Source organism: Schistocerca gregaria, chromosome 9 (genome assembly GCF_023897955.1).
Source record: "Schistocerca gregaria isolate iqSchGreg1 chromosome 9, iqSchGreg1.2, whole genome shotgun sequence".
NCBI lineage: Eukaryota > Metazoa > Arthropoda > Insecta > Orthoptera > Acrididae > Schistocerca > Schistocerca gregaria.
This window is the reverse complement of record NC_064928.1, coordinates 156838907-156861398: the sequence shown is the minus strand read 5'-3', so window position 1 is coordinate 156861398 and position 22492 is coordinate 156838907. Positions and strand designations below refer to the sequence as shown.

Here is a 22492-nt window from a genome sequence, read left to right as displayed (position 1 = left end):
AAAACCATCTCAAAAGTAGAAAGATGTCTGAGACTAAAACTGACAGAAGGTGGAGGAAATAAAGATAACTCAGTTATTTTCTTCGTCGGGAAAAACTCTTGTCAGCCAATACAGTGCAAAGAAATCTGTACAACATGGGTTACAGACTGTGATGTATTCCAAACCTGAAAGGCTACATTCCGGCCTTTGATTTTTATCAAGGGGGAAGTGAAGCTTTGGAGAGGAAATTTGAAAATTGTGTGTGAGGGTAGTTTTAGGTTATTCAAAGAAATGTTGGGGGGAAAAAACAGGAGACAAGATTTTGATAACTTTCTTTATGTACTTTTTCCTGCCTGGAGGGCAAAAGTGGAGAAAATTTTGGATTTGTGCCATAGTGAGAAGTAAAAGAGAATGTTCCCCATCAGCCTTTCACCTTCTAAGGAAATGAAAAGATGTTACTTTCATTATAGTATCTCATTCTGTGGAATTGGGATTCTTTGTTGAAAGACAACAAAGTTGGGTGTCTAGCTTCCAGTTATCATGAAGCAGAAATAATATTTTTCTTCAGAAAGCAGGAGAAAGCCATTAATGTCAACATTCAGTGCTTTTCTGTAATAAGGAATTTTTGACCATGCTGGCTGACTTAGATCTGCTTATGGGCTGGGAAGAAGATCCAAAAGTATTTCTTAGTCCTTTAGTACTCTACTGTGAGCTGTACAGAAAGATTTCACTTCTGAATTTGGGGAGAAATGTCGCTCAGTGACCAACTAGACAGATGAATGCAGAGCATATCAGTCCAAGAGCTGCTAGGTAAGTTTTGAGAGAAAGCAAAATACATGAAACAAAAGGAAGAAATTAGTTCCACAGGATGTAAAATTAGGAAAGAAAGGCATTAATTTGGCCATTTTAGCTATCAGTTAAAGAAGATGTGATGTAGACAGTACTTGAAAGTACCACCCTTGTGAAATGCTAAAAATTAAACAAAAATGCTGTTGTTTTGTTACTATTTACTGTTGTTATCCATGAAAAAATGGAAATTTATATGTATTTGATATTTCAGACAACAAAGGGTTAAGACTTTCTACCACACAATCTCATCCTTAATGTTAACAAATTTCTCTTTCTCAGAAACATTTATTGTTATTGCCAGCCTGTATTTTATATCCTTTCTTCTTTGGACATAATTTCACAGTCTAAATAACAAAACTTTCCTAGTATTTTGTGTCAACATTATTGTAAACCGTCAAAAGCGTAGTCCATAATTTACACACATCTTACTTCAGTTGCTTGCTTGTAATTTTCTTCAATCCTTAAGCACCCATTCCTGTCTTTTCTAGAATTGAATTTAAATTTTATTTAGCTGGAGGAAATATAGCTGTGACAACTGATCATGAATCGTGTGGATAACTTTTTGTGGAAGAGCATTGCCCGAAAGTGGGAAACGCTCTGTGTTTAACGAAGTTTCAGATCAGAGCATACTCCACTGCAGAATGAAAATTCATTTTCGAAACTTTGTTCCGTATACCTTGCCCAATGCCAGTTCCTCTTTATCTGCATCTTTCAATAAATAAAGTGTGCAGTCGAGGTTACAGTGACTGGACAAGTGAAAGAAGTCTATTACAACAGAAATGGAGGCAGATGTTAAATTGAACTGTTTGCCTAAACCAAACTGAATGGGAAAATATATTTGATGATTGTTCTGTAATTATAAATGCCATTCAAATTAAACAGTGTTTTTTTTTTTTTTTTTTTTTTTTTGGGGGGGGGGGGGGGGGGGGAAGTAAACTGTCCCTCATCAGTCTCTCTCTGTCTCACATCACTAGTCCAGCTTAGACATCCAAGTCAGTTTAGTTACTATTTCATATTTCACAGCATGACTTGTCTATGACTTCTTTCAGTATTCAACTTACAAGGAAATTAGTTTGCCAAATGCTACTAATGGTTGCCATAATGTATCACTCAGTGCCCATAACACACAAGTGCTTAAAACTCAGGATTCTGCACACTTTTGCTTTACAAAATTATTTCCCACGAACATCCAACCACAAGTATGACTCAAATACTACTACTTATCACTTTCAAACTCATTATATTTCAAATTAAACTTCTATTTGCCCTTGTGGGTCTTATCTCATCTGTCACTCTGAGTGCCAACTATTGACCGACTCACCCCGTCGTCTCAAAAGTGCACACAATCTACCTGGGATTTCCCAACTGCTGGCATGAAACTAAGGTGTCCAGAATATTGAAGCATGCCAGAAATATTGCAGCCCCTGGAAATGAGCTACCAATATCACTGTTTAGTAAGGGTATTGTTGGGTTGTTGTAACTTGTTGTTCAGTTTAATCTAACCCAAACCTGCAGTAGGAGGAAGAGAGCTCCCTAGCATTGTTCTTTGTAAGGTGGTAGTATATGCTCGCTTGTAAACATCCATACATCCACATCGTCACATGATGACACTTGAATACAAATGTGGCAACGCTATGTAAAGCAATAAATATAATTTATTTTTGCCATATATGCATTGGTCCATCCAGGACGCCATGCACTGTTGCCATTTTTCGGGCTGCACTCAGCCTCGTGATGCCAATTGAGGAGCTACTTGACCGAATAGTAGCAACTTCGGTCAAGAATACCATCATAACGACCGGGAGAGCGGTGTGCTCACCTCACACCCCTCCTATCCGCATCCTCCACGGTGGTGGTTCCAGTAGGCCACTCGTGGCCTGAAGACGGGATGCATATATGCATTGGTAGTACTCAGCTTGTGTGGTAGCTTCATGCATTTTACTTTACCTGACACAACTGATAAGAACTGACTACCTAAAATGTTATACAGACTTTACTGTCTCTGGCAGTGTATAATCAAGTCAAAATGATTGTATGTATGAGGACCATTTAATAACTAATGCAGCCTATTTTTTTCTTAAAGCAGGTTGATTTTATTCAGTATTTCAGTACACCATATTATTCTGCACTCTTTTGGCTACAAAACCCTATTTTCAACATAATCTCCATTTAATGTGATGACCTTACACTCCATACTGGGATGGCCTGTCTGCTCGCACGGTACCACTATGGTCAACATAGGAGCCGATGACTTGTCACATCGATAATCTCTGCATCATCCCTGTACTGCTCCCCGCAGAGTGCATCTTTCATTGGGATGGATGTCGGAGTAGCAAGATCTGAGCTGTAGAGTGGATGAGGAAGAACAGTGCAATGAAGTTTTGTGAGCTCCTCTCTGATGCGCAGACTTGAGTTAGGCCTCACATTGTCACGGACAAGTTTGTTTGCATTTTTGTGCTGAAGAACGTGCTGAAGTCATTTCTTCAATTTCCTGAGGGTAGCGCAATGTACTTAGTGCACTTCAGAGTTGATCTTTGCACCATGAGGGAAGACATCAAACAGAATAATCCCTTCAGAGTACTGGGAGACCATCGCCATGACTTTACTGGCAGAGGGTGCAGATTTAAAAACTTTCTTTGGAAGAGAGGTGGTATGGTGCCTCTCCATGGTTTACTGTTTTGTTTCTGTTTGGGAATGATGAACCCGTGTTTCATCACCTGTGATGATGTTGGACAAAACATTGTCACAATCAGCCTTGTAATGTGCAAACAATTCTGTGCATATGATTGCTCATTGTTCCTTATGGTCTGCTGTTACACAACGAGAAATCCAGCTGGTAGATGGGTGTGTCAGTGCTACCAACAGAGATGTCCAGTTGAGCAGCGAGGTTCTTTGATTGAGATCTGTCGGTCACCTCGAATGAGTGTGTTCGCATGTTCTGACGTAGCAGGAGTCACAGCTTTTCTCTGGTGGCCAAAATGTGGGAGATTGGACAGGTTTGCATTACATTGTTGATGTGATGACAGGCGCCTCGCACAACGACTTGCCATGTATTCATCTCTGCCAGGTCTCCATAGACATTCAGCAAGTGCCTATGATGCAATGCTCTGGCTTTCCGCTGAAAGAAACTCGGTGACAGCTCTCTGTTTGAAACACACTTTCATTATAGACATCATTTTGAAGGCTACATGTAGTGTGACTGCTTGTCGGAACTTCATGAAACTTTGGGGTCTAAAACGGGAATATTCTATGATGCTCCACAACAGATTCTGCATTTTTTTCAACTGATTTCAGCCAAGGGAAAAAATATATTGCATTACTTATCAAAAGCCCCTCATAATTGGTCTTGACACTCGGCATCTAATTCTTCCACTATCACTTCGAAAATAGTGGCTATTACAGTGGTAACTGATTATGTCTGTCAGTGGCTGTGTCTGGTGCAGGCAACGGCTGCATGGACTTAGATGGGCTGCAGAGACCTGTAGTTGATGGTGCGTCTTGTTATGTCCACATCTGGCAGAAAGATCTCGACCTGTGCTGTACTGTGAAGTAGTCCTGATTGTCAGTGCTCTATGAGGCAGATGAAAGCACTGTCGATGGATGGATGTGACGAGTTGACGGACTCATAGTGGAAGTAGAATTTAATTCCGTAATGTCAGTGGCATCTGAAGGCTGCTGATTGGAAACAAAAGACACGTGACATATATTGTGGATGGATAGTAATGTCCTCTCTTGGTATACTGTGTACCAACTGACTGTGTGGACAGCTGTATCAGTTACAGTTCCCTTACAACTTCTGTAACAATTTCGAGATGCTGGGAGGTTTCAAGCACAGGTTAATACTGATCACCACCAACAATTTTTCAAATATCTTCAATATTCTGCATTCTGGTGGCTTAGTAAGGATGGGCAAGTGGCCCACATTTTCAACTCTCTCCTTTTTCCTTTCTCAAATTCCTTACATCAGTGCTTCACATACTGTGACTAAACAGTTCTGTCCTGGAATTGCAGGAGTAAACAATTACTAATTACATAGGTGAAAATATTATTCTTCACGAGAAACTTTATTATACTGTGCTGTGCAGTTGCAGAGTGTGTGTCTGTCATTTAAGGCAGCAGGTGCTGAAGAGGCACCCAATCCAGACCCCTCCCTGTGTCGTCATAGAATCTTGAACATTGTATTGGAGCCATCTTTTTATTTATTTGTTTCATTTCCCTATGTGTTTAGTGAAAGTTGTAAATACATTTGTAACACAGGGTGTGATATTGATTCTGTGTTTGTTGGTAGATCCGCAAACGAAATAAACCGAGGGAGCCACCAAAAACTGTAAAGTCAGCTCCATTCTTCTTGCCAACTGTCCCGTCATTGAGTGGTGAAGTGCAGTTTGATGTGGAATCAGAGAAGCAAACTGAAAAAGGTATGTTTTAGTTAATAGTTGAGTAATTCTCTGTCAGTAGCATCCCCTGCATGTATATTTATACAGGACCAGCTCTACACACACTGACAGAAATGGAAACTGTTACAACATTAGCTGTAAGGCTTGAATTTTATCAAACTTTGTCGAAATGTTCAGAACATACATATTATAACTTAGCCATACGAAAGAAGTTGTCCAGCCATCGATGCTTAGTGCCATCTGCGCGTAATGGGGATAGGTCACTAGTTGGTTACCAATACTGATCATTTAGCAGTGAATATTGTTTTATTTATATTTATATATGTATATGCATATAGGAAATAAGACACGGAATTACTGAACTGCTTTTAAGGAAATCCCGCTTTTAACGCATATTTCCATTGGTCCCGACAAAGCCCCCATAAGATAAACGTTATTTCTCCTCATTTGAAATGAACCTTGCTTTAAGAAAAGGTCCATTTTTAAGGAACAATTATGAAACATTTTGCAACAGTTTTTACATAATTCCTGGCGGATCCAAATGAATTTCCGTCTGGCGGATCCAAATGAATTTCCGTCTCTCAGTTTCACACAGGTTGTAGTTTTTGCCATGTGACACGGTAAATGGTAATAGACTCAATCAGTCGATGTGTACCTGTACCAGCAAATGCGTTAAATGAATCTAAAACCAGTTTCTGCAGTGCCTGTGTGAGTGACTCTAAGACGTGCAAAAAGTGTAGTTGTTCGTTTATTAAAGGCTTGAAGTTATTGATATATTTTTAGGGTGTTATGGCTTGTGAACATAGAAAGCTTACAGTTCAGCAGAAACTGACAACAGTTCAGCAGAAACTGACAATTATCCATGACGCTGATGAGAAACATGCATACAACCTTCCGAGTAGCAAAGAAATACAGTTTAGAAGCATATTAAAAATAAGGAAGCATTCTTAAATGCAGAAGCTAACAATTCCTGTGGACAGAAAAGGAAGGACATTCATATGTCTTCATTCAATGATACGGAAAATATTCTTTTAAAATGGTCTCGAGGAATGAGACGTGGCAGCATTCCTATAAGTGGAAACGTACTACAAGAGAAGACTTGTGAAATCATCCTGACATTCGACATGGAAAGAATCGTTAAATTTAAATAACATTGTGACATACTATTACTTTAGTACCTGATGACATGAACTAATCTATGTCGCAGGTATTTAACAGATCATTGGTACTGTGGATCAGTAAAATGTCATCCCTGTCATCAGGGTCCAGATGACTGCGATGCTTGGTAACAACCAAATGTGCAGCTCTGAAGCTGCTTTCACTATATCCTGTTGAGGCTGGAATACACTTTATGCTCTTAGGTTCACATTCCAGGGGAGGTACTGTCTTTTTATGTTCTTTCCACCATCCAAGAAAATCAGTTTTGGTAGCACCGACTGAGAGGTACAACGATACTTCGCATTGTTTGTCCACATGGTCCAGACTTTTTACGTACATCTGAATTTCAACAGACGTGGCAGTTTTGATGAGCCTGATTTACTTCCAAGCGAACCACAAGAAACTACAAAGAACAGTAGTCACAGTTTGTAGCTACATTCACTCATAATCATGTTTCAAGATCATTAAACAATAGGAATATATATTTGTTCACATGCCTGAAGTGTTTGCACACAGACCACCAATCTCGTGGAAAATAATTGTCTCCGTCTTCAGTGTCAGCATCAAAAGATTACAATATGGGGGAGACACAAATGTGTGTGGTCTTGTGGTAAAAGTGTAGTTTAAGCTTATCATTTCCTTCCTCCATGTAACTTCTGTGTCTTAAATTAAGTTCTAATTCAGTCGAGTTCAAGTGATCATCCAGAAGTTTCTACCACCATAGAAGTACCAAATGGAGAGTTGGATGGTTGTCTCATTCTAGATCATTATTAGTTTTTTTAAATGGCGTGAGGAACTTTACAAGCTCACTTAGAGTCAGCTCATCTATATTTTGAAGTCTACTTAACTCTGTGGGAGCAATTCTTTAACCTCAGACTGTTTTGTACTGAAATCACCATGTGTAATAAGGTGTTCCGTCAGACTTTGGCCCCTTGTTTGAATGATTTTGTGAGTCTCTTTTGAAAGATTAGTCTTTCAGAACTGCCACTGTATGAGAACCTCGATTTGTTATGGAAGGTGCTGACTTCATACTCAGAAATTTGCAAGTACTCAAAATGCCAGATGAGCTCCTTTGAAACATTATTGCTGTTTTTTTCTCATTGGGAAATGGGGTTGTAAACAGTACTCTGTTCTACATAAGTTTCACTAATAGTGGATACAGTCATTGTAGTGTAGGTTATTTTATGGGCATCATGGATCCACGTAGTAGTTGGAAAACAGTCTCTTTTATCGGTAATCGAAGCAGTAACTCATAGAACCAGCACCTTTTTAGTAGTGTCTACAGTGGAAATTATTTGATTCTTAACTGTATTTGGATAAGATAATATAGCCTCCACAACTACTTCACAGCCCAATTCAGCTCCTACGTAAATCAATGCTTGCTTTATCTTTTTGAAACTGTAGCCGTGAATAATACTGAATGGTATAAGAATTTTGCAGCACACGAATGCCACTGAATTACAAATAGAGTGCTTTTAGGTTGCAGGGACTTAACAATGACATTCTTCTGTGCACTGTTTTCTGTTGGTGGAGCATGTATATTGGCCATGGTGAGGTGGAATAAACAAGAGTACATCCATTTTCTTTGCACTGCACAAACTTTGTACATTTTCCATCAGCAGCGGTGACTACAATGTCGAACTTTGTTCAAATGTCACTCTTTCCCTTCTGGAGCACATTTGCAGTTATGTACACAAAGTCACTTAATTTTTGTTTTACGTCCACTATAGTCTCACAAAGCACAGCTTCTCTAGAGGCCATCTGATCTCGAGAGTTGGTCATTTTCGTTCTGTCAGTGCTACACGACAACAGCGAAATCGTCCACTCAACTTCCATATAACATCACGACTAGTCTTACTCTGCTGTACATTTCAGTAAGAGGCAATGATTCGATGATTAGGAAGTTACCCCATCACCATTGTTCTCAGCCTCTTCACGCTCGCGGAACTCTAGCAAAAAGGAGATGAGTCGGTATAGATTTGTCATAACAGTGACACCTTGATTTCTAGTGCATGCAGCCCCCAAAATTGGACTCATACTCTTTCTGTTTCTGATCTCTATTTGGTATTATAGGTGTAGGATGCCATATTTTTGCTTTGTCAGGTTCAAAATTTCACATATCTGCACATTTAAAACAAATTGCCTGGCACAGCTGTGTAATCAAATCAAAATCTGACTGAATATTTGTGAAGCTTCTTTCAGACAGTATTTCATTGTAAATTGCATTGTGTGCAAAAAGTCTGAAGTTACTGTTAATATTGTCAGCAAGGCCGTTAATATACAACATGAACAGGAAGGGTCCCACCACACATCCCTGGAGCACGCCTAAAGTTACTTCTACATTTGTCAGTGACTCTCCATCCAAGATAAACTGCTGTGTCCTCACTGTTGATGACAATCAACACTGCCAGCAAACAAACCTGAACTGGGCAATACTGTATGCATACTTGAGGGCAGAGAGTTAAGGTGGCGTTATTGTCATTAACAGCAAGTACTGTGGATGAATGGAACAAGTTTGTTTGCATACAAGGTACACAGCGAACGCCATTGACATTTTCACTGTTGTCTGGCTATTTTCAGTGCTCTACACGTACGAATACAACTGAAGGTAACAAAACAAATGAATTGAAGTTACTCTGTAATGAACCATCTCCAGACACCACATCCGTTGTACCAAAATATCGCCAAACGACCTCTGAAATTTTGTCGCTTGAGTTCAGGTTTGCCCTCTATACCTTTTAGTTTTTCTTTGAATTTTTGACACCAAAATATTTTGCATACAGTAGTGCGAAATAAATTTTCAGGCAAAGAACTCGACAGCAGCCGTGCCCTGGTACCATCCAGCCTGACAGTGTTTGGCAAACTGCTGAGGGACGCCGGGGAGGAGGGGGCGGATCCGACACCCGCCCTGGAGAAGCTGCGACAGCTCGGCCCGGCCGCCCTCGAGGTGGAAGTGCTGTCCCTCGCGCCTGAGGGTGGTGGATCGGTATGTATCCCAGCTGGTTTTCTCTCCTGGTGTCTGAACATGTGTCCTACCGTCCTGCTCCTTCTTCTTCCCATCGTTTTACACATGTTCCTCTCTTCCTTTTATCAGTTCACTTAATTTTCAGTATCCTTCTGAAAGACCACTTGTGAAATGCTTAAAGTCTCTTCTTTTGTGGTTTTCTCGCTGTCAGTGGTTCACATTGAAAGTTTACTGACCTATTAATCTGTTTCTTTAAAAGTCTTACTCTTCTTTTAAAATGCAGTTGTTGGTTCTGTGAACTTTAAATAATCAGGGTGTGTACACCACGAGACAACTGGGAAATCCAGGAAAAACCCAGGATTTTTTTCGTCTGGGAGAAAACTGGGAAAAACCCAAAATTATTTGAAATTCTGCGAATTTTTCATGGTTTTAATTTTCAGTTAAATTAGTTTTTTTTTTTTTTTTAATTTTGACAAGGAAGAACTGATAGTATAACAAAGAATATTGCTGTATCCTGTCACTACAGAATAATACTGCAGCAATAAAACAAACGAGAGAAAAATACGAAAATATAACTTTAGTTGCAAAGGAAATGTGCCATTTACAACAGCAAAACACCATGCGAACACAAGTGTCTGCCAACGGCAAAATGTGTCAAAGGCCTTAGGATGAAGACTATGATATACTTCATAACAACAAACTGTTTCCGATGAGCATGACATCACAACTGTTTACATTAGGTTCGTTCCAGCAGTTGTCAGTGGGCGAAGTTCAGTTGCATATGAGCAGTACCTTCTCCCGCTTTTCTAGCTACTTGAAGCCACCTGCTAACCGGAAAATTTTTTTCTGGCATGCCCAAGCTGCCAGATTTGCGCATGCACAGAGCAGTCTGAATTGTACTGGGGAGGGGGTAGTCTCTATGTGACCCATGTTTATGTTTAGAGATTTTGCTGTTTCCTCTTCGTGTATAGCTCCCACGCCAAATGAAAACATAAAGGATTTCTGTGACTGGGGACACTCAAATGAGTTAAAATACATTCACGTAATTAGGATAGGCTGTTTTCTAATTTTATTTCATTTCCACGTTTTTGGCAGTCAAGCAATAATCACCTGGCAGAACAATGAAGTTATTTTTGTCAGTTTCCTAAAGAAGGTTGGCTTTTATTGATCTTTTCCGCTGAGGCAGTCAATTCATTTGAAACGAAGCATTTCATTCTAAATAGGCCAGTTCCTCCTGTTGGCTAAATTTCAAGTGCACGTTTTCATCTTCTGGCATGTATGGCATTTTGACATAATACTGAACCAAACACAGGATAGTACAGTACTGGTACTCCAAGAAAATTTGCATCCCGAAAACCACTCTGAAAAGCTTAATATCAGGTTGGGGCCTACTTCATTGTGAATCTGGACATACGAATATGCTCTTCAAGCTGACTTATACAGTTTAGTATGGTTTACGAATTTCCAATGCTCTTGGAGTATCCTCTGATGTCCTTTTACTTTTATGACTTAATGTAAGATATCTTAATGCTTTATACATAGGAACATAAGGGCTTCCTCCACTGTCGTTGGTGCACAAGTGCAGTAATGCCTGTTTTCTATCACTCTCTGACAATTGCTGAAATGAACCTGTTTCTTAGAGGTCTGGGGAAAATATTGTTAATGGTGGTTTGAAAAGCATTACTCTCAAAGTACGTTACGTATGAGAATATGCGATGAATTTGTTAAATCGCAGAGTGTTTGACTCTCGTTTACAACTTAGGACCAGCTACTTAGAAGAATTTTGAGCCCAGTAGACCAGACATTTATGCCATTATTTTAAATATTACTATCTTATTTGTGTGATGTATAGGGTGTTTCAAAAATGACCGGTATATTTGAAACGGCAATACAAACTAAACGAGCAGCGATAGAAATACACCGTTTGTTGCAATATGCTTGGGACAACAGTACATTTTCAGGCAGACAAACTTTAGAAATTACAGTAGTTACAATTGTCAACAACAGATGGCGCTGCGGTCTGGGAAACTCTATAGTACGATATTTTCCACATATCCACCATGCATAGGAATAATATGGCGTAGTCTCTGAATGAAATTACCCGAAACCTTTGACAACGTGTCTGGCGGAATGGCTTCACATGCAGATGAGATGTACTGCTTCAGTTGTTCAATTGTTTCTGGATTCTGGTGGTACACCTGGTCTTTCAAGTGTCCCCACAGAAAGAAGTCACAGGGGTTCATGTCTGGCAAGTAGGGAGGCCAATCCACGCCGCCTCCTGTATGTTTCGGATAGCCCAAAGCAATCACACGATCATCGAAATATTCATTCAGGAAATTAAAGACGTCGGCTGTGCGATGTGGCCAGGCACCATCTTGCATAAACCACGAGGTGTTCGCAGTGTCGTCTAAGGCAGTTTGTACTGCCACAAATTCACGAAGAATGTCCAGATAGCATGATGCAGTAATCTTTTCGGATCTGAAAAATGGGCCAGTGATTCCTTTGGAAGAAATTGCGGCCCAGACCAGTACTTTTTGAGGATGCAGGGACAATGGGACTGCAACATGGGGCTTTTCGGTTCCCCATATGCGCCAGTTCTGTTTATTGACGAAGCCGTCCAGGTAAAAATAAGCTTCGTCAGTAAACCAAATGCTGCCCACATGCATATCGCCGTCATCAATCTTGTGCACTATATCGTTAGCGAATGTCTCTCGTGCAGCAATGGTAGCGGCGCTGAGGGGTTGCCGCATTTGAATTTTGTATGGATAGAGGTGTAAACTCTGGCGCATGAGACAATACGTGGATGCTGGCGTCATTTGGACCGCAGCTGCAACACGGCGAACGGAAACCGAGGCCGCTGTTGGATCACCTGCTGCACTAACTGCGCGTTGCCCTCTGTGGTTGCCATACGCGGTCGCCCTACCTTTCCAGCACATTCATCCGTCACGTTCCCAGTCCGTTGAAATTTTTCAAACAGATCCTTTATTGTATTGCTTTTCGGTCCTTTGGTTACATTAAACCTCCGTTGAAAACTTCGTCTTGTTGCAACAACACTGTGTTCTAGGCGGTGGAATTCCAACACCAGAAAAATCCTCTGTTCTAAGGAATAAACCATGTTGTCCACAGCACACTTGCACGTTGTGAACAGCTCATGCTTACAGCAGAAAGACGACGTACAGAATGGCGCACCCACAGACTGCGTTGTCTTCTATATCTTTCACATCACTTGCAGCGCCATCTGTTGTTGAAAATTGTAACTACTGTAATTTCGAAAGTTTGTCCGCCTGAAAATGTACTGTTGTCCCAAGCATATTGCAACAAACGGTGTATTTCTATTGCTGCTTGTTTAGTTTTTATTGCCGTTTCAAATATACCGGTCATTTTTGAAACACCCTGTATCTTACAATGTAACACACGCAAAAAAAGGACCAATATCACATGTTAAAGTTTAGCTTCTCTTGCAGCTTATTAATCTTAGAGATTTATAATATAAGTGAAAGCTTAGCTTTTCTTGTAGTTATACTACATACATTAATTGAAACTATTAACTTTTCCTATTTCTGTGTTCACACTTCTTAACAGTGATGTTGCAATTGGCTGACTACATCACGTGCCCTATCCTCTGAATATATGCTGTCATTGGCTGGTGAGATCACATGAAAGAGCTATGATTAGCTTACATAAGGGCATCGTAGTCTCAGTTTCAATACTTCGGAAACCAATGTGCTGTGTTTGGTGGAATACAAATTTACTTGTTTGTAATTACAAAAATATGCAATATATCGTAATACGAAAATATACGGCCCACATGTTTTTTTCTCTAAAGCCGCAATGGTATGTTCTACATGGGTGATGTATAAAATGTTAACCATTCGAAGGATTGATAAGTTTTACAGCTCTGTGGGAAAGTATACTGTCACGTAACACGGAAAAGTGCGTTTTCACCTGGAAAAAAACTTTTTTTTTAACTGCAAAATCTGGGGAAAATCCTGGAATTATTTTTTCCCTTGTCTACGTATGCACCCTAATAATGTTTCAAAACACTATCAAAGTAGATATTAAAGTTTTTTACATTTACTTTCAACCTGCCCCAACAGTTGTACATGTGAGCACACAGCTTCCAGAGTTTGGGGAGCCATACCAATTCTGTATTGAATCTGCCCGATGGCTTCACAGCCCATGCTGGTAGCCTGACTTCGCCGAATAAACTGCGGGCTGTTAAGGAGACGACCGATGTGTGGCGATCCTCCCTGCGGGCTTCTCGCAGGGACTCTGTCATCCTGTGTCGGCTCCGCATTGGCCATACCTACCTGATGCACGGACATCTTTTGCGTCAGGAGGATCCCCACCTGTGTCAGTGTGGGTCCCGGTTGACAGTCGCCCACATTTTGTTGGAGTGTCCCCGCCTGCGCACCCTCCGGCAGACTTTTAATCTCCCGGGCACGTTGCCTTTGGTTTTACGCGACGATGCCTCCATGGCTGACGACATTTCAAATTTTATCCATGGTAGTCCTTTTTATGGTTCCATTTAGGGGGGACCTGCCCCTTTCCCTTTCTGTGTATCTTGTCCTCGAGTCTCTCATTGATTGCAGATTTAATGTGTGTATTCGGATGGTTGACTCTTTCCCAATTTTTGTTCCCATGATCAGTCAACCAGGCCCTCTTCTTTTCTTCCGTTTCTTTCTGTCCGGTGTTCGTCTGCACTCTTCTTGTCTCTAGCGTTCGCTGCCACATTGGTGTTCTTTCAGTGACTGGGGGGAGGGGCGTCTCCTCCCCCCTTTGGGTTTTACCTGTTCCGTAAATTTTGTTTCGCCTGTTTTTGGAATGGGGGACTGATGACCTTAGCTGTTTAGTCCCCCCTTAAACATCCCAACAACCACCACAGCCCATGCTGGTGTGCTGGCCAACCTGGATGTGGTTTTTAGGCAGTTTCCCACAACTGACTAGGTGGATACTGAGTTGGTACCCACGTCCCACCTCACTTACACGATTCACAAACATTTTGAACCTGTTCTCCAACTTTTACACGGGATAACTCAAGGCACAGACAGACGAGGTACACATATACCTCTCCCAAGAGGGAGGAAAGAGGGTGGGGATAGGAAGGGCACTTGGTCGCCTTCTACCACTCTAACACTGCCAAATTCAGACTTGAATACCAACTCTGTGAAGATAAGGGATAAAGCCAGGAAAAAGGAAGAAGAAAGATGTACGTTTATTTTCACTGTCTGCACAATGCTCATCAGCTTTTATGTAATAAACTCACAATACAGATCAGTAAACTTGTAATGACTACAGTGAGTCTTAAGTTACATGAACAAGTGGCGTTATTGCGTGTTCCATACTTCGCAAGCGTTCAGTTGATACCTCAAGCAGGTGATTGAATGCGACTAAAACTCTGCAGTGACTGACTGTATAAATATTACTCTGTGAAAGTACAACCGGCACTGGCTTTAAGCAGTAGATTACCCTTAATGCTGACTGACGTGGAGCTTTGTGAAGGTTAAACATAGACTGACTGTATACATAGAACTATAAAGTATTGGAACATGCTGACTTCGTCTTTGTGTGCAGCCCCTCTTTAAAGACCAACATGAAGCAAGAAATAGGGAATGCCTACAGATTCAAATTATTTTAATATCTAGACTGAGAGATCACAAAGGTCTGTTATCTATCTACATGACAAATAGCAGTGTTTGTTACAGAGCTGTGTGACATGTAATGATGCACCATAAACAGGACTCAGTAGTTATAAATGTAGGTAACTATTTGTAACTAAGTAAATACCAGGCTACTAATAGAAGATAAACAGTAGCTACAGCTGTGACAACACTTTTTTCTTCACCAGATGGGGCCATTTCCTTCAGTTTCTTGTCTAAGTTGTGTGACTGTTTTTCCTTTTTCTAAAAAGTGTTTGAGTATTTCAACCTCCACATCTGATAAACTGTTGCAGTAACTTGTTTGGTTAATAGGACCAGGTACACCATCTTTCAAGTAGATAATCAGTAGTGAACCATTGTGTTGATTGTTGCTTCCTTTTCAGGGATTATTATGAATACAAGTTTCGTCAACATTGAAAACTTAATGTGAGTGACACTAATTGATATGTCACATCATTTTGAATAGTCATTTGACTAGAAACTTGAGATTTTTACAGTGATATTCCAAATTGTTTAGACATAATGTATTTATGTATAAAAACTGATTATTTTCAATTGTTGAAACAGATGCTGTCAATATGTATATATGCAAACTCCACATATAATTCCAGTTACTTTTTTTTGTGCAGTGAATAAGTTTTGCTTAATTGATGAGTTAACCCAACCTATTATCCTGCATTACCACATTGAATGAAACTGTGTGAAACATGTTAACTCGGTGATAACCTATCTCCCTAAGGATGCCAATTATTCATTTGACAAAGTTAGCTGAACGTAAATATTTTACCAGGTTTACTACATGGCTTTTTTCCGATTTAGATTTTCATAACTATGCAAACCCAAGAACTTCATACTCTGTTTCATAGTTTTTGTCGGTACATTCATAGTACTTGGGTATTTTTGATAGTGCAAAACTAGGTCAGCTGTGTTTTTCCAAAGTTTAAAACTAATCCATTTCTACAAAACTTGTTATTAACTTTAACAAAAACATTATTTACTTTGGATGCATCTTTGGTGAACTTGACAATAAAGCTTGCATTTTCTGCAAAAGGAACTAATTTTACCTTCTGGTTCAAATAAAATGTTGGACCATTAACACAGAGCAGAAACAGCAGTCGGCCCATATGTGAACCCTGTGGAAAGCCCATTGTGATTTCTCCTCATATAGCTCTCTGTCTTTATTACTCATAAATCCAATTGTAACCCCCTGCATCCTATAAAACTGTTCAGGCTTTCATGGCCGTCTCCTGATGTATTGCATGTTGGCTTTCATCTTTGGCCAACATTTGTTTAATGATTTTTTTTATGTTTTGTCACTTTGAATGGCCGGCATTATCAAAGATTCGCCTCCTGTTGCCATGCGAGACTGACCACACAACAAATTGCACTGGCATGCAGGTTCTCACTATGAAGAAGAATTACCGTGCCTGCTTGTTCAGGGAATCTTGGGGAATTCATAAGCGTGACAATAGTTTTAACAAGAAAGAAGGAAGCCTCAAGGCAAACAGATCCCGGATTTCTGTGCTGCAGTAAATGACTGTTGTACATAGCAAGGGGAGAACCACAGTCATAATGACCAGGGAAAGTCCCTGTGGCGTCAGTGCAACAGGTAGATCTCTGGTCGCGGCCTCGACACCTGCATCTTGGTGCTTAAGTATGAACTAAACCACTTGTGTGCAGAACAGGTATCCCAGAAAAGCGGATTTTTATAACTGACCCAGTGAAAGGCTTTTGATAAGTCACAGAAGATCCCAACTGGTGACATTTTGTTATGTATTACGTGATGGTGTCAATAGCTTACTCAGTAGAGCAACCCTTTTGAAATCCAAACTGTGATTAACTAAGTATCCCACTACTATACATTAGTCCTGTGTCATTTTCCTTCCAAAACTGCAGAATCCCCTGTTTCAGTATTGACAGGACAATAAACTGTCCTCTTCTGAAGTAAGTATCAGCTGGTAAAAATTATTAAATTTTTGAGTTATTTGTTACAGGTTTCCCTCATGGCCACATTTATAAAGCTCCTGAGTGATGCCATGAGGAACGGCAAGGACTTTGAGTTGGCGCAGGCGCACTTCGCGCTCTTCCTGAAGCACCATGGTGACCGCGCAGCGTCCGAGCCACAGCTCTGCGCCCTGTTGCCGACCGCGGCAGAAGCGCAGGCGGCGGGCTGGCAGCGGCTCCAGGATCGCCTCATGGCGTGCCTCGCCATTGTCTCCTTCTTCAGGACTTCGTAGGCTATGTGGGGAGCTGTGTGCTGAACTGTATACTGTGCACACAAAGAGCTAGAGACTGTGTTTAATGTGGTGTGCCTTCAGAGACACTCTTCACTGTGCCTTCAGCTGTATTGTACTGGTGTGTAACAGTTCGTAACAAGTTGTGATGATGTGGATCCCAGTTGGACCATTGTGTTTGTTTTGAATACCATATTTGATATTTGGTATTTATCCGGATACTGCTTAATGCTTGGTCACATTGTAAGTGGCAGGGCTGTAGGTAGGGAGAGGGGAATGAGAAGAGGGACATTACTTAACTTCTTTGCTATTACTGCTGAAAGCTGATTTGCATTTATATTGAATGCCGGGTAGGAACCTCAACAACATAGGAAAAGACAGATTGCTACTTACTGTGAAGAAGAAATGACAAGTTGCAGACAGGCACAATTAAAACACACTCACATATAGCTTTTGGCCACATCCTATGTCTGTTAAAAAAACACGCACACACACACACACCACACACACACACACACACACACACACACACACACACACACACACACACACACACACGGCAAGCATACCTCACACATGACCACCAACTCCAGCATTCCAGCCCGATATGATGGAATTGGTGGTTAAGCACATGTGAGGTGTGCTTGCTTGTGTGTGTGGATGCTGCAGGTATGTGTCTCTCTTACTGACAAATGCTGTGGCCAAAATCTATATGGGAGTGTTCTTTTAATTGTGCCTGTCTGCAACTTGATGTGTCTTCTTTATGGTAAGTACAGTGTTGTATTTGTACTAGTATGACACAGTACATAACAACTTGTGATGCTCAACACAACTTGACTGTTGCATCGGTTTTCAAGTGTTTGGAATTTAATGTAATACTGGCAATTGCTCAGGTTTCCTTGTATCCGTCAATGAGGATGGGAGAGGGGGGCTGGGGATTTCTAGAAGGGGAACTTCTGTGGTATCATTGCTGAAAGCTGGTCCGCCCTGATAGCTGAATGGTCAGAGTGACAGACTGCCATCCTAAGGGGCCTGGGTTCGATTCCCACCTGGGCCGGGGATTTTCTCCGCCCAGGGACTGGGTGTTGTGTTGTCTTCATCATCACTTCATCCCCATCCGGCGCACAGGTCGCCCAATGTGGCATCGGATGTAATAAGACCTCCACCAAGGCAACCAGATCTGCCCCGTAAGGGGCCTCCCGGCCAATGACGCCAAATGCTCATTTCCATTTTCCATTGATCAAAGCTGACGCTGTATCTTTAGCCATTTGTAAATGACATTCTGTGAATGGGGCACATGTTGTGCAGTGACACAGTTTAGAAACTAAACTTGAGTGACGGAGGAAGATCTTATGAAAAAGCTCAACCTTTTAAACTAGTGAAATGATATCCTGTTTGGAATACGAACAATGGAAAAAAAAAATTGTGTGATCACTTTCTATATAGTTGTGACCTTAAACAGGAACAAAAACAAAACTGAAAATGTTGAACTTTCATACATTATTCTCAGGGGGACTGATGGCCTTAGCTGTTTAGTCCCCCTTAAACATCTCAACAACCACCAGCATTATTCTCATCAGAGCTAACAACAACAGTGAAAACACACACACACACACACACACACACACACACACAGAGAGAGAGAGAGAGAGAGAGAGAGAGAGAGAGAGAGAGAGAGAGGGGGGGGGGGGGGCGGCAGACGCACACAATCGATTGTCCTGGCTGACTTCACTGTCAAGTTGTCAAGCACTGAAGCTCTAACGGGGCAGAATATCACCTGACAAAAGGAATTGAAGACCAATCCCTGGTGGCAGCATTGTCGTATTTATGGCCAAGAAACTGGGAAGGAGGCCATAATGGCATAAACTCCCGGTATTCTTATAAGTGGAACACTATACATCTATATGCCATCGCCACGCATACCTCAACACTTACCACAACTTTTGTTTGCAAAAGTTCTGGCAGACTGTCACTGTGGTCTTTCTGCACTATGGAGTTGGCAATGTTTCTCATGGGTTAAGGCAGTGTTAGCAACAATTGGTACGTGGATGACCTTCCTGATGCCATCACTCCCCCATCTGTCCTAATCTGTTGTAAGTCTCACGTGCAAGCGCAAGGATGTTTTACAAATGTTTGCATAGCCTGTATCTGGGGCAGGAAATGGGTACCAACCCATTATTTGTCAGTTGTGGGGAAACTGCTTAAAAACCACATCCAGGCTGGCTCACTCTCCAGCTCTCATCGTCAGTCTGCGAGGGGCATGTAGTCCAGGGAATGCTCCCCTCCATGAGTCTCAGGAGCAGCATTTTAACACACTGGGCAATCCATGTGATTAACACAGTTATACTCATCATTTGTGTAATATTTATTGTGTGCACTTTACCTCTTCCTTTTTCAGGCATATTCTTGAATGCCAATTGGTTAACCTCGTGTCCTCCTACCATAATTTACACACCATCGAATGTAACAACATTGATTCTTTGCTTGCCAGTTTCATTACCTTTTCCATGTTCACGGTTACTTCTTCTCATTGATTATAAATTAGTTTTGTGAACACTAAGCCATCATGGATGCCTGTTGAAGAATTTTCCCTTGTGTATGTATATAAAAAAAAAACGCCTGTTGACTGCTGAAGACTTCAACTCTCTGGAGGCGTTCACATTTAATTGTGGCATTATTTATATTCATTTAAACTATGTTGCCAACTAGTAGCAGTGTGCTTTGCACCTCTTCTATGGTTTGTGTGTTGAATTAGTTAGCGCTATACACTTTGTGCAAAGAAAGATTATCTCTGTGCGAGTATTACTGTCCTTTGTCTCGTTACTAATATGTGGTTTTCAGTGCACGACTAGGTTGAACAATCCAATTCTTGTTTGAAATTACGTGAATATTTCTTTCTTCTCTTCCAGATGCTAGAGAAAAGATGGTATGTTAATCTGCATTTCAAATTGTACTGACATTTTGTCTTTTGGCTTGTAATTGGATACCCAGTGCTGTTCAGCAATAATGAACTTGCAGCAGTACCAGTGATGCAACTGAATTGCAGTAGCAGTTTTACTGCAGAGTGTAGTCTTGCTGGATTTCTTGCTTGATTTAAATTCTAAAAATTACCAACTTGTGCATTCTAGGTAATGGTGTAGCTATTTCGGTTGAGCAATACAGTATACTGTCTCACTGTTGAGGCAATGGTCATGAAGTCATTCTATCGTGACAGAAGTATTTTTTCCCATTTATTTGTCTGATCAATACTTGTGACTATCAAAACATTTTGGAGTTCACTGATGATGAGCTGGTGGTTTTGCCCATTGCAAAAGAATGAGAGGAATAAAAGCTGACAGTGGTAGTTGGTAGTTACAAGAGGGGAAATGGGTGTGAATAAACTAATGAGATTGAAGATGCATACAGAAACTTTCTTCCATGCTGTTTTCATTATGGCTGTAGTTGCAAACTTGCCGTAATAATTGCACTGTGCAAGATGTGTTCTTTACTCAACAGTTAATAATACTTTGGATGGGTTCTCAAAAGGGGTGAATATGAGATGTCTGTCATCCTTACGTATTTATTTTTCTGCAACAAATTTTCTTTATATTGAAGGGCTATTGAATTAATTATGCATGACAAGAATACTTTTTAATTTCTAGTAACTAAGGAATTCGTCCGTACAGATTTTTCTTTCCGAATTATTTTAAGTGATGGTGTAGAATGATGTACTTCACATGGTCTGCCCTCCACCCCCCAACATGTTCATGCGCATGCTCTCCACACACACTCACTCGCTCACTCACTCGCTCACTCACTCACTCACTCACTCCTCTTTAAGAGGATACTGCAATTCATGCTTGCTAATGAATGGAACTGGAACTGGTGCACTGTTGCAGAACTGTCAGGCAGTGGAAGTATTTAATATTTTATGCGAGTGATGTCTTCCATCTTGTGGTGTATTTTGTACACTGTTGTATCTGTAAATAAAATTTATATATAAAAACAAATTTTGTTAATATTTATCGTGTGATCATTTCTTCATGAAACTATAGGCTGTGAAGTGGTTTCACAAAGTATATGTCACCATCACAGTCTGCTTTCATTATCCTGAAACTCAGTTAAATTCCTTGACACATAATGAGCAGTGTTACAGGTAATGAGATGGATTAATACAAGTTTGTATGATGCACAACAATCAGGTAAGACAAAGGAAGAATATAAAAGACTAATATTTTAGGAATATGTGTCATCTTGAGTTTGCTGTAACTAGAAACATCTACTTACACCAGAAGATGCAGTATATGTGTATGTATATATGATCAAGAATAATGGAGAAATACACACTAAGAACAAGTAGAAGCAACAGACACACTAAGAAGGGATTATGCATATGGAATGGAAATCTGTACATGTGACTACATGTACAGACAAATAAATGATTATAATTGCAGAAAAAAATGGATGATTTGTTCAAGAGAAAGAGCTTCACAAATTGAACAAGTCAATAATGTGTTGGTCCACCTCTGGTGGCTCTTGTGGAAGCAGTTATTCTGCTTGGCTTTGATTGATAGAGTTGTTGGCTGTCCTCCTGTTGGATTTCATGCCAAGTTTGTTCCAAATGTTGCCTTAGATTGTCAAAATCCTGAGGTGGTGGGAGAGCCCTGCCCATAATGCCCGAACTGCACGAAGTCAAGCAGTAGAAACTCTTGCTGTGTGCAGGTGGGTGGGTATTGTCTTGCTGAAATGTAAACCTAGCATGACTTGCCATGAAAGGCAAGGCTGGATGACCATCCAGTATCATTTAGAAGATGTGAAGAATTTCAAAAGACCATCAGAGCACACCACCCACACACAAAAGTCCTAAACGACAGCACCAACAGCCAGAACAGCCCAACCAAGAGTCGAGAAGGACTCTAATGTCCACAGCAGCAGAAGCACGCTGAATGGGAAGAAGAACCTGGGCCAACCTTCGGCAAAACGACTCCACCACCTCCAGAAGCCGATCACAATAAGCGAGAAATACCAACCGACAAAACAGTGGACTGTCAGCCATCTTTGACATTTCCAATCGAGTCAAAAACATAACATGTGGAACACTTCCAGTGGACCAACTTCATCTCCATTGTTACCTCAACTATCCACAACTGCATCAGACCTCTCATCCAAAATCGTGGCAATATCGGAGGAGTGACCAATTTCTTTGTGCACCTCCCATGGAAATTAGGCCCACAAGAAGAACAATCCTCATACTTTGCAACTTTGACACAG

The 22492-nt window shown here is 40.8% G+C and overlaps 1 protein-coding gene across 1 annotated transcript in view; it reads left to right on the top strand.

Annotated features, from left to right (window-relative positions):
• Positions 1-21242, top strand: part of LOC126292284 (WD repeat-containing protein 36) — a 96276-nt gene extending 75034 nt beyond the window's left edge. The window contains exons 11-13 of the mRNA XM_049986200.1: positions 5117-5246; positions 9188-9369; positions 17003-21242. Of these exons, the coding sequence (XP_049842157.1) occupies positions 5117-5246; positions 9188-9369; positions 17003-17245 (555 nt within the window). The 3' untranslated portion in view covers positions 17246-21242. The remainder of the gene's footprint in view (positions 1-5116; positions 5247-9187; positions 9370-17002) is intronic.
• Positions 21243-22492: the final 1250 nt, after the last annotated feature.